The 13,321-nt window shown below is 36.1% G+C and overlaps 1 protein-coding gene across 7 annotated transcripts in view; it reads right to left on the bottom strand.

The window, feature by feature from the left end:
- Positions 1-13,321, bottom strand: part of PHF14 (PHD finger protein 14) — a 164,509-nt gene that overhangs the window by 127,255 nt on the left and 23,933 nt on the right. For all 7 annotated transcript variants that reach the window (XR_001860303.1, XM_017729331.1, XM_017729329.1 and 4 more), the window contains exons 4-6: positions 9,241-9,400; positions 3,772-3,883; positions 1,414-1,551 (exon numbers count right to left, since the gene is read on the bottom strand). Coding sequence is in view for 6 of the 7 variants with exons in the window: in XM_017729331.1 (XP_017584820.1) it covers positions 1,414-1,551; positions 3,772-3,883; positions 9,241-9,400 (410 nt within the window). In the remaining variant the exon portion in view is untranslated. The remainder of the gene's footprint in view (positions 1-1,413; positions 1,552-3,771; positions 3,884-9,240; positions 9,401-13,321) is intronic.

The following is a 13,321-nucleotide window of genomic DNA, read 5'->3' as shown; positions in this document are numbered from 1 at the left end:
ATCATCTCTCAAATGATCTTTTTTTTTCCATTTTTCATTCCACTGTATCTGCACATTATCACGGCTAGGTTTATAGCAACTTTTAGCACCTGCAAACTTTGTAAGCAGACTACAAATATGTGAGCCATGAGGAGACATCCTTTAAGAAACACATTCATTTTGTATTTTCAAAAGTGTACAAACAACATCATGAATCTACAGACTAAGAAAAACTTAAAGCAGTCTTCCTTCATAAAGTAATACAAATATTAATAAATTATCTGCCTATCAAATTTTCCTTCACTCCATCTATAAAATATAGACCAATAAAATTTACTCAGACTTTCCTTACAAGCACATTTTCTTTTAATTTAGATTTTCACACTATGCAACAGCTTACTTCAAAAATTAGCAGCGCCCTAAAATGAGATTGTGTGAGACCTTGATTAAAAATTTGATTACAGAACACATGTAATAAAATTTTAAGGTGGAAAGGCAAGCAGATACATATGTCCAGAGAGAATCTACATAAAGCATTTGAAGACTCAACCTTACACATAATCTATTTAGGACAACAACAATGAGGCAATGTGCTATCTTCCTATTTATCGGTCCAACAGCAGGAAGTATTTTGTGATTCCTTCATGAATTCCTTAGTGATCCACTGTTTTCAGAAACAGAATTGTCAAGATCAACAGTGAAAGTAATGCTTGTTTTTGTGTTACCTGTGCTACTTCCTAAGGCAAAAAGTTAAATCGTGAAGCTATGAACACGACAGGCTTAATCCAAATGATACATATCAGGATGGAATTGGGCAACCTAAAAGTACCTATACCATAAAAATGAATTGGGAAGTAGGAACTTCAAATCTAAATTGCTTTAGATCATATTACAGAGAAAAAACTGTTAAGAAAAGATATTAAGAAGTTATCAGGAGGCTATAAATACTTGCTTTTCATTCTGATTCCAAAGATGAATGTTACCACAAGGGAAGTCATATATATGTACTACAATTTGAAGAAAATACTGGAAAACAGGCATGAAAAAGTGGCATCAGAAGTGTAGTTAATTTCTCAAGTCTCCTATTTGGTATGTAACAGAGATGACTATACTACACAAACAGCTAGGTTAGTACGTCACCCTCTGTGAAGTTCAGGAAATACAGCTAGAATTCATGTCTATATTGACTGATAGTCTATTAAGCCAACTTCTGTGTTAACTTTCTCTATCCTTTTTTCCAGTCAGTTTCAAAAGGTGCTCAGAGTTGGCCAATTTGGTGAAGCACTCTCCCTGTACAGTTCCTTTACTCAGCCCAGGCCTTGTTACCTACTGTAAAAAACTTAGTTCAGTGTCCGTGAACAAAAAAGCCACCATTTCAGGTCATCTTCATAAGCTTTCAACAGAGGTTTTTTATTCTATCCTTTCCATAGCTACCTCTTCCGCTGCTGCTTCTGAGAGGAGGCCTTCCTTCTGAGCACAGGTCACATGGAAATAAGCTCTGCACATCCCAGCATCACAACTAATGCATACACCAGTTCTGGCAAAACGAGGATCTTCGCAAAAACTGCACTCCTTCATAAAGAAGAATGGAAAATGCCACAGTAAATACTTCAGGTGAGTTTTGCCTAGTATTTCATAATTTATGTCTTATATATAAAAAGCGAACCAGTAGGTTACTCCTGTGTGGTACAGAAACCAAGTATGTTCCCAACAGTTGACACTACTTAAAGCTCCATGCTTTCTCAACTCCCACTATTAATTTCATTTTCAACAAGCAATGGTAAAGTGCTTAATTAATCTAAACAGCATGTTGGATGAATTTTTATATGAACCTCCATGTTTTGCATTCCCCTTCAGCAAAACAACTAAAAACCATCCAAGCAATTCAAGCACAATTAGTTGTGTAAGTATGGTATAAAAAAACCACCACTCCTCAGTAAATGTTCAACAAGTTCAGAGGACAAACAACAAAAGAACAGTGCTCTGAATGACTGAACACCATAGGTAATTATGTACATGTCCTTCGATAAGCAATGACTGAAGAGTAAACACATGACAATGCAGAAACAAATACTCAAAAATCATAATTATCAGTAGAGAAGGTTCTGATTCACTTAATTAAGGAATTATGGCTTCAGATTATTAATTAAGGAATTATGGCATTCTAGGCACAGTCACTTGCAAAACAACAAACTGACATCCCCTAATATGACCTAAAAAAAACCAATGAACTTATTTTTCAGTCAGATCAATTCCTCAGTCTGTTTCGCCACAATTTCAAACCAAATCCCTGTGCCAGCAATCTAGAGTGATGAGCACTTAAGCAGGAAATGGGAACATGCATTGCTTAAGCAGTGCTGCTATCCAGTGCATAAAAATGATCTAAAATTACACAGGCATGCATTTCCTAGCCTCCTACTTGCTGAATAGAGAGCAAAGGTGTCTATCACCTAGAGAAAATATCTCCACACAGAAAGTTAAACAACAGAAAGGAATGGTAAGGAAAACTCAGTGACTGATGAATCTCAAAACATCACATATGCTACACTAGAAGGGCACCCTTTAGCTGTGTAGCTGCAACACATAACAGATAAGAAATTAAATTAAAAGCACTATTATATTAAGGTGGTTTTGCAGGGAGGAATTTAGCAAAGTAAGCTGTAACTTCCACACTTGATACAGAAAACAGCATTTACAGCTTTGCAGCAGTAATGAGTCTTCTTCACCTGTACAGTTCACTTTCACCTTACCACAGCAAGAAAAGATGCCCAAATTCTTTGCCTGGCTCCTATGCATCACTCATGTTATTAAAAAAAGAGCATGACTTATTTCAACAACAGTTTGCAGGGTCTGGCGTGCTTGCCCCAACATTTTTTTATACAAATATTTCTAAACAAGGCTAAATGCCTCAGCAGGCCCAGGCTCCTGACACAGGTATGTTGAACATGGGCAATCCAAAGTGTTTTAATCTGTTTTATATATTGCATGTGTTTTTAAAACTGCACTACATATTTTCATTTAGCATTGAACTTAACAAACTGACATTCAAGAAAACAAAAGTGACTTGGCAGAAATGAAGCTTTAGAGCTGCAGGCTTACAACCAACCACCTTCCCTCATATTAACCTGATAGACATGGCTTCTCCACACTGTCTCCATTAGCCATACAAATAGTAGTCAGCAAACTAATGAGCACTGTCCTCCACCCATTGCAATGGTTTTCTGCATGGTTTGTTCCTGACTGCTTCTGATCTGGATTGAAACCATTTGCATATACAAAACAATTTTAACTTTAGAACCATTTTTCAGCTCAAGTTGAGGATCCTATGTTGCTATGGATTTTTGTAAACACTGCTTCGGAACAGCCTTTTTGTACGCATACTAGCTTACATATAAACTCTAAAGTAATTCTTACTGAATGTACATCTGCCCCTTTCTTAACCAACTTAACCTCCCATTTCTCATCTCACAAATCCTCCTCACTTTCCAGTCACATTTTGTCAATCTGCCACTAACTGACTTCAAAAGAAATTAGCACCTGTGTAAAAAATCAGAGAAATTGGGGGAAAACAGTGACAGAAATTATGTAGAACAGTGGCAAGGGAACAGATAGAAGGATGGAGGGAATAACAATGGTATAACAACAATTAACAAACTTTATCTCATTTTTAGTTCTGAACCTCACTACAAAATTGCTATAAAGAAGAAAAATTGAGAAGATGCATTTTATTCTATTACATGCAAAAACATAAAATACAGCTACTCATTGGCACTACATCTCTTCTAAACTTACCTTTGCACCGTACTTTGAATAATTCATTTCTGTTAGTGTTACTGGTCGCAACTTGTCAATATCTCCAAATGCCACTCCTGGAACATAGAGGGCACAAACAATGTGGACCCACCTAAAACAGCAGACAAAATCAGGTTACTGTTATCAACATTTTGATCCTATATTATACTCACCATTTTCAGGTTTCAAAGTGCCTTGTAAATGTTGCAGATGCTAGATGAAACGTTTGAAGGAAAGTACATTAAAAGCAGGGATAGAGTGCCTATTTGGAATTCAGGAGCTCAGACACTGAGCCATAGAGCAAGGCCTTTCAAAGCCACTGGGATTGCTCTGCCTGCATGGATCAAGGGCTGGGCTAACCATCACCTTTATGTTCTGATGGCTCTTACAAGGGCTCCACACACTTTTCAAGGAACATGAAAGGTGTATGAAGATTTTGGTATTACTTATAAAGCTAAGGCAGACAGACACTTTAATGATGTCGTAAGGGGTAGGAAAGGGAGGAACAAAATTATACAGGTAGTCACACCAACACTGAGCTCTGAGCATGTAGCATAAACACAGCATCACTCAGACTTTGCACTGTTAGTGACACCTGTTAGTATCACCAGAACTAGCTAGTTTTAAGCAAACAGATAGGACTTGCATTCAGTAATAAACACATCTGAATAGTATTATAGAAAGGCCTATCTGAAACTCAGATGAACAGACTGTTACTTAGCTGTTCCCTTCCTCACTGGCCATGAACAAACGGGGGAGTAATCTTCAGCCCTGAGGGGCAGAAAATTAATGTGGACCTTAATGTACAGTAATTAAATAACGTATAGTAATTTACACAATGGTAAAGGCTTCAACCTCAAGTCTGCTTTTGACAGGCATCTTCCTAACCTCCTGAAACTCTCAGCTACCCAAACAGCCTTGGAGCAGAAGACAAATTTTCCTTTTCTTCTTATGTAATGAACATTTTCTAAAAGATCCAATGCTCATTGTCACAAACCATCAGTTAGTGACAAACTCAAAATCTGTTCTGCACAGCATGTATGACCCAAATTAACTGAGACAAACTACTCCAAATAATCTTACGATTTTATCAAAATTCAGGAAGTATTTGCTACTCCTTGCTAAATCACCAGATGGGAGAAAACTGTGATAGACGGAGGGTCAAGACTGTTCTTTTTTTGTTAACTTAAAATATTCAAGAAAATGGCCTTTCAGTTGCAGAGACTGTAGCTAACACTTTGAACCTAGAAAGTCCCACATGACATGTAATACAACTAGGGATGTCAGACATAACTGAGCTGAAATATCCTGTTTGAGCCTCAGCCAGTGTGTTAATTCAGCACTTTACAATCTTCCCAGTCATTACTGTTTTAACAGTAAATGTATCACTAGTGAAGACTAAAACTCTCTTCTGTTCTAATCAAATAATAGAATCTACTCCCTGCATTCAAGATGACTCATGATGATGTGAGAAACACTTCTTCCCTTGTCTCTTTTACCAGGGATTCAGTACAGACCTGTTACCACTTGCTTAAATCTGCATGCATGCTGCTGTGCTCTTTTTTCCAATCTTCTACCACTGTTCAGCCTATCTCTTCTCCCTCCTCTTTCCTTTTTAGGTCAATTAAAAAAATTCAGAGCAATAACATCCTGGGTTCAAGTGCACTTAGAACAGCTACTGTTATTAACTAGCTCCTTACAGATGAGAGAAATACTGAAGCTCATGGTTATGCTATTCAGGAGCTCCATGTAGTCCTGGTTTCCCAAAGCAGCACACTTCTCATCAATGGTCCTTAGACCTACAATGCTTTATCACTCAGATTTATTAAGTTTCATGTTATTAATGGATCATATATCCAAACAGAAATTCCAAAAAAGGAAAATACCAAAGGTTCAGTAGCAAGCTCAAAAATACATCTGTATTTCAGCCTTTACAAAGAAAACAATGATCTTTCAATAAACAAAATTGGTGGACAGACTATTTACTTACCATTTTCCCCCAAAACAGTCCAAGACATTAAGTGGGTAACAGAAAAATCCCAGTAACAGTAAGAAACTACTTAAAAGCCATTAAATCACTTCACTCCGTAAGAAATTTCTCAGTAAATCTAACAAGCCACAACACTGACTGACCCATTGTGTCGTATCTGATAATACTCCTTTCACTTCTGTATTTAAAAACAAGTTTTTATCCTATGGTTAAATCACTCAGGTTTGAGACGCTAGGTAGTAAATTCCCTTTAAAACATATAAATTTAAAACAATCAGAATAATGTATATCCCAAATACACATTTATATGCAAGAACTGCATTGCTTTGCCTCCACAAATTTTACTACTGCTCTTCACATCCACAAAATTATTTGGTCCCAGCACTGTAACTATTGGAAGATGTAAAGAAAATTTAAAGATGAGTTACAACTTTGTCTTTAAATAATGTAGTACAAATAAGACAGCCTGTTAGTTGCCAGAGAACAAGCTGAGATACTCAAGTGTTCTGCCAAACTTCTTGCTACTCAGAAAGGGAGTAAAGCTCATCACTGGTTTTATTACAGCATAAACACTCTAGTATGCCAGCACAACCCCCTAACTTAATACAATGTGAAAAAAAAAAAAAAAGACTATTTTCATTAGTATGTGAAAAGTACATCCCCACAAAACCAGTGGAGGAACAAGATATCCCTGCAGGGAAGCAATGGAGCACCAGGTACCACCTCTGCCCTTCCATGCTGTATCCGGGAGTGGCAATAGCTTGGCCTAAATCACTACCACACTTGAATAAAATGTTCCTCTACTAAAAAAAGCATAGGTATGTGCTTAAATATGCATTTTGGTAAACATTATGATTTACTAAAGTAAATACCTCATTGACATAAGCATATTGTACTTGTTTTCAAAAGGAAATTTAAAAAATTTTTAGAAGAAAAATACCACACAAAATAAATGAGACCTGTAACCTTGAGATAAATAGACTGCTTGTTTGTAAATAAAAAACATCTGAATTCTGTAAGGCTTCTTTTCCATACTCTTCCTTTAATTTAAGGTGTGTAATATAGAACAAATCTTTATAAACAGAAGCTACATATCTTCACAATTATTCGTAACAAAAATCCAAGGTTCTGGTTGGAGATTTTTGATAGTAAGTTTTAATACAGCCTACTAAACGTACCCTCCAAAGTTCACTATAACGATACACATCTTCTACAAGCAGCTGCTTTCTCAATTTAATTTGCACAGTTTTTTCATGCTCCACTGGTGTATTTAATGCTGCTGCACTCTGTAGGAGTTTATCTATGATAAACCCAACAGCTGGCTGCTTGCTTCATACTGACCTTCTCAAAATGTTTTAGTACATGTCACCCAAGTATTGCAGTATCACAGATTTAAACTGCCATTTCAGTGTGATTGGCACACAAGTGCCTCATTTCTTGAACCACCTATATGCGAACTCAGACCTGAATCGTTATTAAAAAACATACACAAGTCAGTCAAGTTCACAGCTGAAGCAGCTTCAGCTGCTTTTAGTACCAGCTCTAAATATTTTCCTGCTCATTTATTTAGCTGCACATGTTTTAGAAGCTTGTAATTAAGACAAATTGGGTAATCAAAGAAGAATAATCTTCCTTGTTACTCTACCATCCATTTAGCTTGCAGCAATGATGACAGATGTTGATTAGGAAAGAAGAAAAACTCCATACTGAAACAAGGACAGAATGTGTATTTTTGGATAATAGCATTTTGAGAAGTAAAATTTCATAAATTCACATTTATACTTGTGAAACTGAGAGATTAATGTGAAAAGGCTTCTGCTGAGAAATTAAGCACCTCATTATTCTAATGATTCACCTTTCATGTAGAAAGAAATTATTCCAATTTGATTATGAAGAGAAACTGACTAGGTTTGGCTTGTGTAATTTCTAGCACTGATGTATATGAAGAATTTATTTTTAAAAGGTGGTAAGGGCATGAAGAGCAATGGTGAATTAAAGGAATCTGTTACTCAGTAGTCTCCTCCTGCTAATATGTCAAGAAAAGCACTGAATTGGATTGCAGTTTACTGAGTATAATGAAAACATAATAGACACTGCCCCAAGACTCTACAGTGCCTCCCTACCCCTGAGAATTCAAATTCATAAACAAATAATAAAAAGAGAGCACAGGAATTTTCACATATTAGTAATGTGAATTAGTAAATTGCAATTAGTATTTGTTTTTTTCTAGTACATAATCTCTTCATCTGGGAGAACAAACTTATCCAGGACAGCAATATCACATTGTCTAGCAAGTAAAGACACAACAACAGTAATAAATTATTGTGATAGCGCCCACTGTCAGCAAGGCAGGCATATGCCTCTGCACAGACAACCTATGTAACAAAGAAAATACCTCCAGGTTAACCAAAAGCATACCACCATTTTACAAGAAGAATTTTAAACAATTATTAAAATGTTGACTATAGTTTCTACTAGGATAAAGGGGAAGTCATACATATAGGGCTTAAATTGTTTGTAGAACACAAGAAAAAAAAGGTTGAAATAAAATTTGCCAGGTGATATCAAGTCTCACATTTCTTGTTACACAATTGACTTTTACTCTTTAAAAAAAGTGTTTTTCTTGCATATAGAAGCATTATCATTAAAACAGAAAACAACTGAAAAAGCACAAGTTGCTTAGCTTTGTAAAAGCTTTATAAGGAAGATGCACATACACTCTTGAATCTACAACAGACCCGACACAAGGACTGAACCCTAGAAGTATTAAAAGAGCACTGCTACCTCCAATGGTCAAAATTATTCACTACAAATCTTGACTCACTTGTGTAACTTGTTTTTTAAAAGCTTATGACAAGCCCAGCACATGAAAGCTTTGCTTATTACCACACACCTGCAATTTATACAACCATAGGGTGTAGGGGAAAAACCTTAATTTTCATGGTCTATTTAAAAAAAAAAAACCAAACAAAAAAAAAAACCCCTATGCAGCAAAAAACCCAGTAAAATTAAGCACAAATCAGACATCACTGATAATCTAGTTTTTGCCTTTTGTATAGATAATTAGTTATCATTAATATTTACATCTTAATTTATTTTCCAAATGTGACAGGAATTGAAGACATCACGAGAATTAATCTGCTTATTCTCAAATTAGACCTGAATGCAATCCTAAAAAGAAGCGAAGAATATTCTCAAAAATCAATAATATAATCTTTATAATTCAAAATACTCATAATATACCAGGTCTGTCTGAATACCTTTAGCACACCTTCAATATAATTTTGTTATGCTACTTTTTCCTATTACCTGGCATTACTGACCCAGTAAAGAACTAAAAAACTTGTAGTTTTCCTTCCACTTACACCATACTTGAAAGTCAATAGACTTGAGCAGAGTCTTTACAAAGTATAGGAAAAAACCCAATCTTTTAAATGTAAAAGGATGTCAAATTTAAAACATCACTTATTCAGTCTTACCTGCCTGCATCAGTCTCCTTGAAGATCCCATCCTGGTTGGGACACAATTCACAGCTAGGAGTGACACCACATTTGCATGCATCACAAAACCAAGGCTCTGTGGAATTTTCTGAAGCTGAACTCATGATAGAGTCACTCTCTCCATCAACACCATAGCAACCTACACACAGGATAAATGCGAGATCAATATAAGAAGAGACAAGTGTAGCAGCAGACACTTCTCAGTTGAGTTTAGAAGGAAACACACACACATACAGATTCAGGGGAACAATATGAGAGAAATACTGAGATACCCAAGAAAGCTTACATTTTTGAAACTATTATTGTTAGTGCAAAATTCACGTTTTAAAGAGTTTTATTCTAAAAAGTCATCTGTTTTATGTGATTGTCTTAGATTACAACTGTAAAACAAGAAAAAAAAGACTGTTTTACTTTATTTTTCTAGCCACACTTGGTGTTCTTTCAGACTATCCGTTAGGAAGGGAAGTAAGAAAACAAGACTTGAAGCAACCAAAGATTAAAAAAAACCTCAATGCATTACGCATTTTTTTTTCAAGAAATGTATTTCAAGATAAATGCAACAAGCTCTTCTCCCTGAAAATGAACATTTTTTGGAGGGAAGGGGAGAGTGTTTGGGTTTTCTTCTAGAGGTTCATTATCTCAGTAGAATCCAGTCAACAAATACGCACTCCACTTTTCTACTTTGCATTCAGCATGCAAATCAACTACAAAAGAATATACACACGAAATAAAAAACACTATTTACCTACTTTTTGAGTTGCAGGACTGACCTTAAGAACCCTTGTGCAACTCCAAAACCAAAGTATAATTTGTGGAGCACAAACTGACAATTCTGAGACACCACATTGGTGATTGATGAAATATACATATATTTTTTAAGCACTCTCATTTGTACCTGCTTTGAAGTAATGGCTAGGCTCAATCATTCAGTTTCTCCATTCCTCTTCAGTACAACTAACGGTATTCTTTATGACTGATAGGTGCCTATGCATGCTTAATTACCACAAATTTAGGAAAACAGTGTCTTTAAAGTGATTTGTTATTTAAATTTTGCACAAGAGCAAGAATTGTACTGGTTACTACTGCAAATGAAAAAAAGGAAAATCCTAACACTAATCACCACAAAAGTGTTTTTTTTCATATCCCACCACACTTTGAACATTTAGCTGCTATTTAGTAAGAGAAAAAATATTTAATTGTCAACACTTAAAACGCAGTAGAGACTTTACTAAAAAATTAAATTCATCTATTTATCAAATACAGCAATCAAGTCAAAATTTGTGCTTCCAGAGCAGTAAAATTACTCAATTCTGCAATTAAATAGCAACATCATCTTTTACTTTGTTTCATTGCCCACTGGCTGTAATAAAATAACAACAGTACTCCAACTCCCCTTGCAACAGAAGCAGAGGTCTGCATAACACACTGAAACTACATTCAGGAAATAAGCAACGCTGCAGGAACCACTTAAGAAATGTAGTCTTCCATTACAGAATGAACCTTATCAATAAGAATTAAAATAAGATGGCAAAATGTTTCTTTTCATTATAAAAAGCATCTTAGAATGAAAGGACAAGTAATGTGCAGAAGCACACTCACAGACAAATTTCATTAGGGATATACAAGATCATATAGCTCATGCATAGGGTAACTTCATCTTCCTTATAATGTGGTACCAGCTTTAAGGCAGCACTCCACAGAGTAATTTTTTCTTAATTCTAATAACATGATTTTGAATACTTGCCAGCAAATCTCATTTTCAGCAATAGCACTAATGTACAAACACATGGCCCATTGATATCATAGAGCTGATGAATTATTAACCTTTTGGTAATTCCTTCAGACTTCTAAACATATTAACACTTTCTTAAAAGTGCTTACCAAAAGTTTCTTAACATTACAGATGCTGTAATACTGCTCTCAATCCACATGGCAAAATAAAATCAGTTTCTTTCAAACACTGATGCTTCTTCACCAATTGAAAGTAATTAGACTTGCTTTTCTAGCCTAAGTGCCACCAGTATACTAAAATAAGAATAATGACTTTCCCAAACTGTCCTACCTTCATTCTGAAATAGTTGCTTTATTATACTTATCACTCATATATACCTGATTGTTTTTTATCCTTCCTCCCAGAAAATGACACAAATGCGCTGCAATTATTTCCATCCTTATCACATGTGTTGGCATTAAACATTATTTCTGTAACAATACAAATATAGCTCCTTTTCCAAAGTGGGAAAAAAAAAAAAAAAAAAAAAAAAGAGGTCCATATTTTTAACCCAATTTTTTACCGCAATTTGTATATAAATCTTAATGACAGCTTTAAAGAGTTTAAGATCTCTGACAGACAAGGAGGCATTCACTCTTTTCCTCAACTGGCATTTAGCAAAAGCTAAACACCACACTGTGACACCCAGCAGAAGGGGTGGTCTTTAGCTGGAGAAAACAGACCAGATTATTATTAATCATTGCTGACAAAAACATCAAAACAATCTGGTCCACCACAGAGCTGAAGAAATCCAGCCTGTAAGACTGTAAGACTGCTGCTGACCTGGTGCACACTGCCAAATAAAGCTACTGAATCAAAGCTGCAATACAAAACCTTGCTGGCTATGAAGCCAGGTTTCAGAGAAGGGCCAATTTCAGTATGCTCCAAAGTCTAAAACAATTACCTCTTTAAAGATATCATTTTAGCATCCTTAAAAATGCTGCGTACAACAAAGGTTCAACCTATTACTACCTGCCTTCTTTTGCTATGCTGAAAGAATTTTTTTGTTCCAGTTAACAAAAATTTTAAAACCCCTTATCTTTAGGACTTCAAAATGCATAGATATGCAAATACAAAGCTGCTGCTTGGTAAACCATTCCATCCTAGTATTAAGTGGCTACACTGAAGATCAATTTAAAGTTGCTCAATCCAACTGTTCTGTATGAATTATTGGGAATTGCTGGTGTTGGAACAGAAAGCAACCTAAGGGCTCATTTAGTAAAAGCATCAGGAGGTAATCTTTAGGTTCCCTCTAAAAGTACAAGTGCACAGATAGTGTGACTACTTAAGGCCTGAAAGGACAACAGGGGGAAGGATACAGAACCTGTAAAGGACATGTTTGGCTCCAGCTATTATTACTAACCTATTTGGCATTAAGTCAACCATCTGCCCCTTTGACTGGAAAACACACTGAAGAAAATAAAATAACTTTTAAACACTTTCCTGAAAAAGCACGCTGCCTTTCCTTAACATTCACAAAAATTCTGAAGTCTGGGTCTTCAGAATACCCGTAAGAGCGCCTTTTGAACTTGTTGGGGAAGATGAAACAGGAAAGCCTTATAAATATGATTGCCTGACAAAAGATTTTGGGAATATGAAAACTACAGGCAACATCGAAATGAAAGCCACTTTTGAAATACCAAATCTTAGTTACTGAACAACTGGAAAACAATGGTATGTCCGACTGAAGGTAATCCCCTCTTGATTGAACAATACCCTCTGCTTGCAGGCAGGTCCAAGGGTCAGAGCAGACCCTACTAGCTCAGCAGAAGGGGTCCAAAGAGTAGTTTTTAGAAGTTAAGATGTAACACTCTATGGTAATATAAGAACTCTTATAGGCTGTATGTAAATGCCATAGGATTTGTATCTTGTATTAGATTGGTTAGTGACAATTAGAATATTCAGTACAGAAGATGATTTATTGTATTGTAACCAAGACTTCACCATTCCTCTCTTACTCTTCACACACTCTCACTCTCTCTCTTACTCTTACACACTCTTACTCTCTCTTCACACACACTTCTTCACTCTCATTCCTCTTGCTTTCTCTCTCTCTCTTACCCGCTTACTCTCTTGCTCTCTTGGGCCTGCTCAGAGCTGCCAGCTGCAGCTCTAAGCAGTGCCCCTATACCCACGCCCTTTGCAATAAACCGCATGTTCCAAGATCTGACTATAGAGATCTCTCGTCACCGTCCGTCCCGACCGTCCAGCCCACCAAAGTACCTACAGTCTGGCGCCCCTCGTGATCGCCGAACCCACACCCAGAACCTACATGAACTAAAGTTCATT

Source organism: Corvus brachyrhynchos, unplaced genomic scaffold (assembly GCF_000691975.1).
Source record: "Corvus brachyrhynchos isolate BGI_N302 unplaced genomic scaffold, ASM69197v1 scaffold142, whole genome shotgun sequence".
Taxonomy (NCBI): domain Eukaryota; kingdom Metazoa; phylum Chordata; class Aves; order Passeriformes; family Corvidae; genus Corvus; species Corvus brachyrhynchos.
Note: the sequence above shows the minus strand (reverse complement) of the source record. Positions and strands in the feature narration are given on the sequence as shown.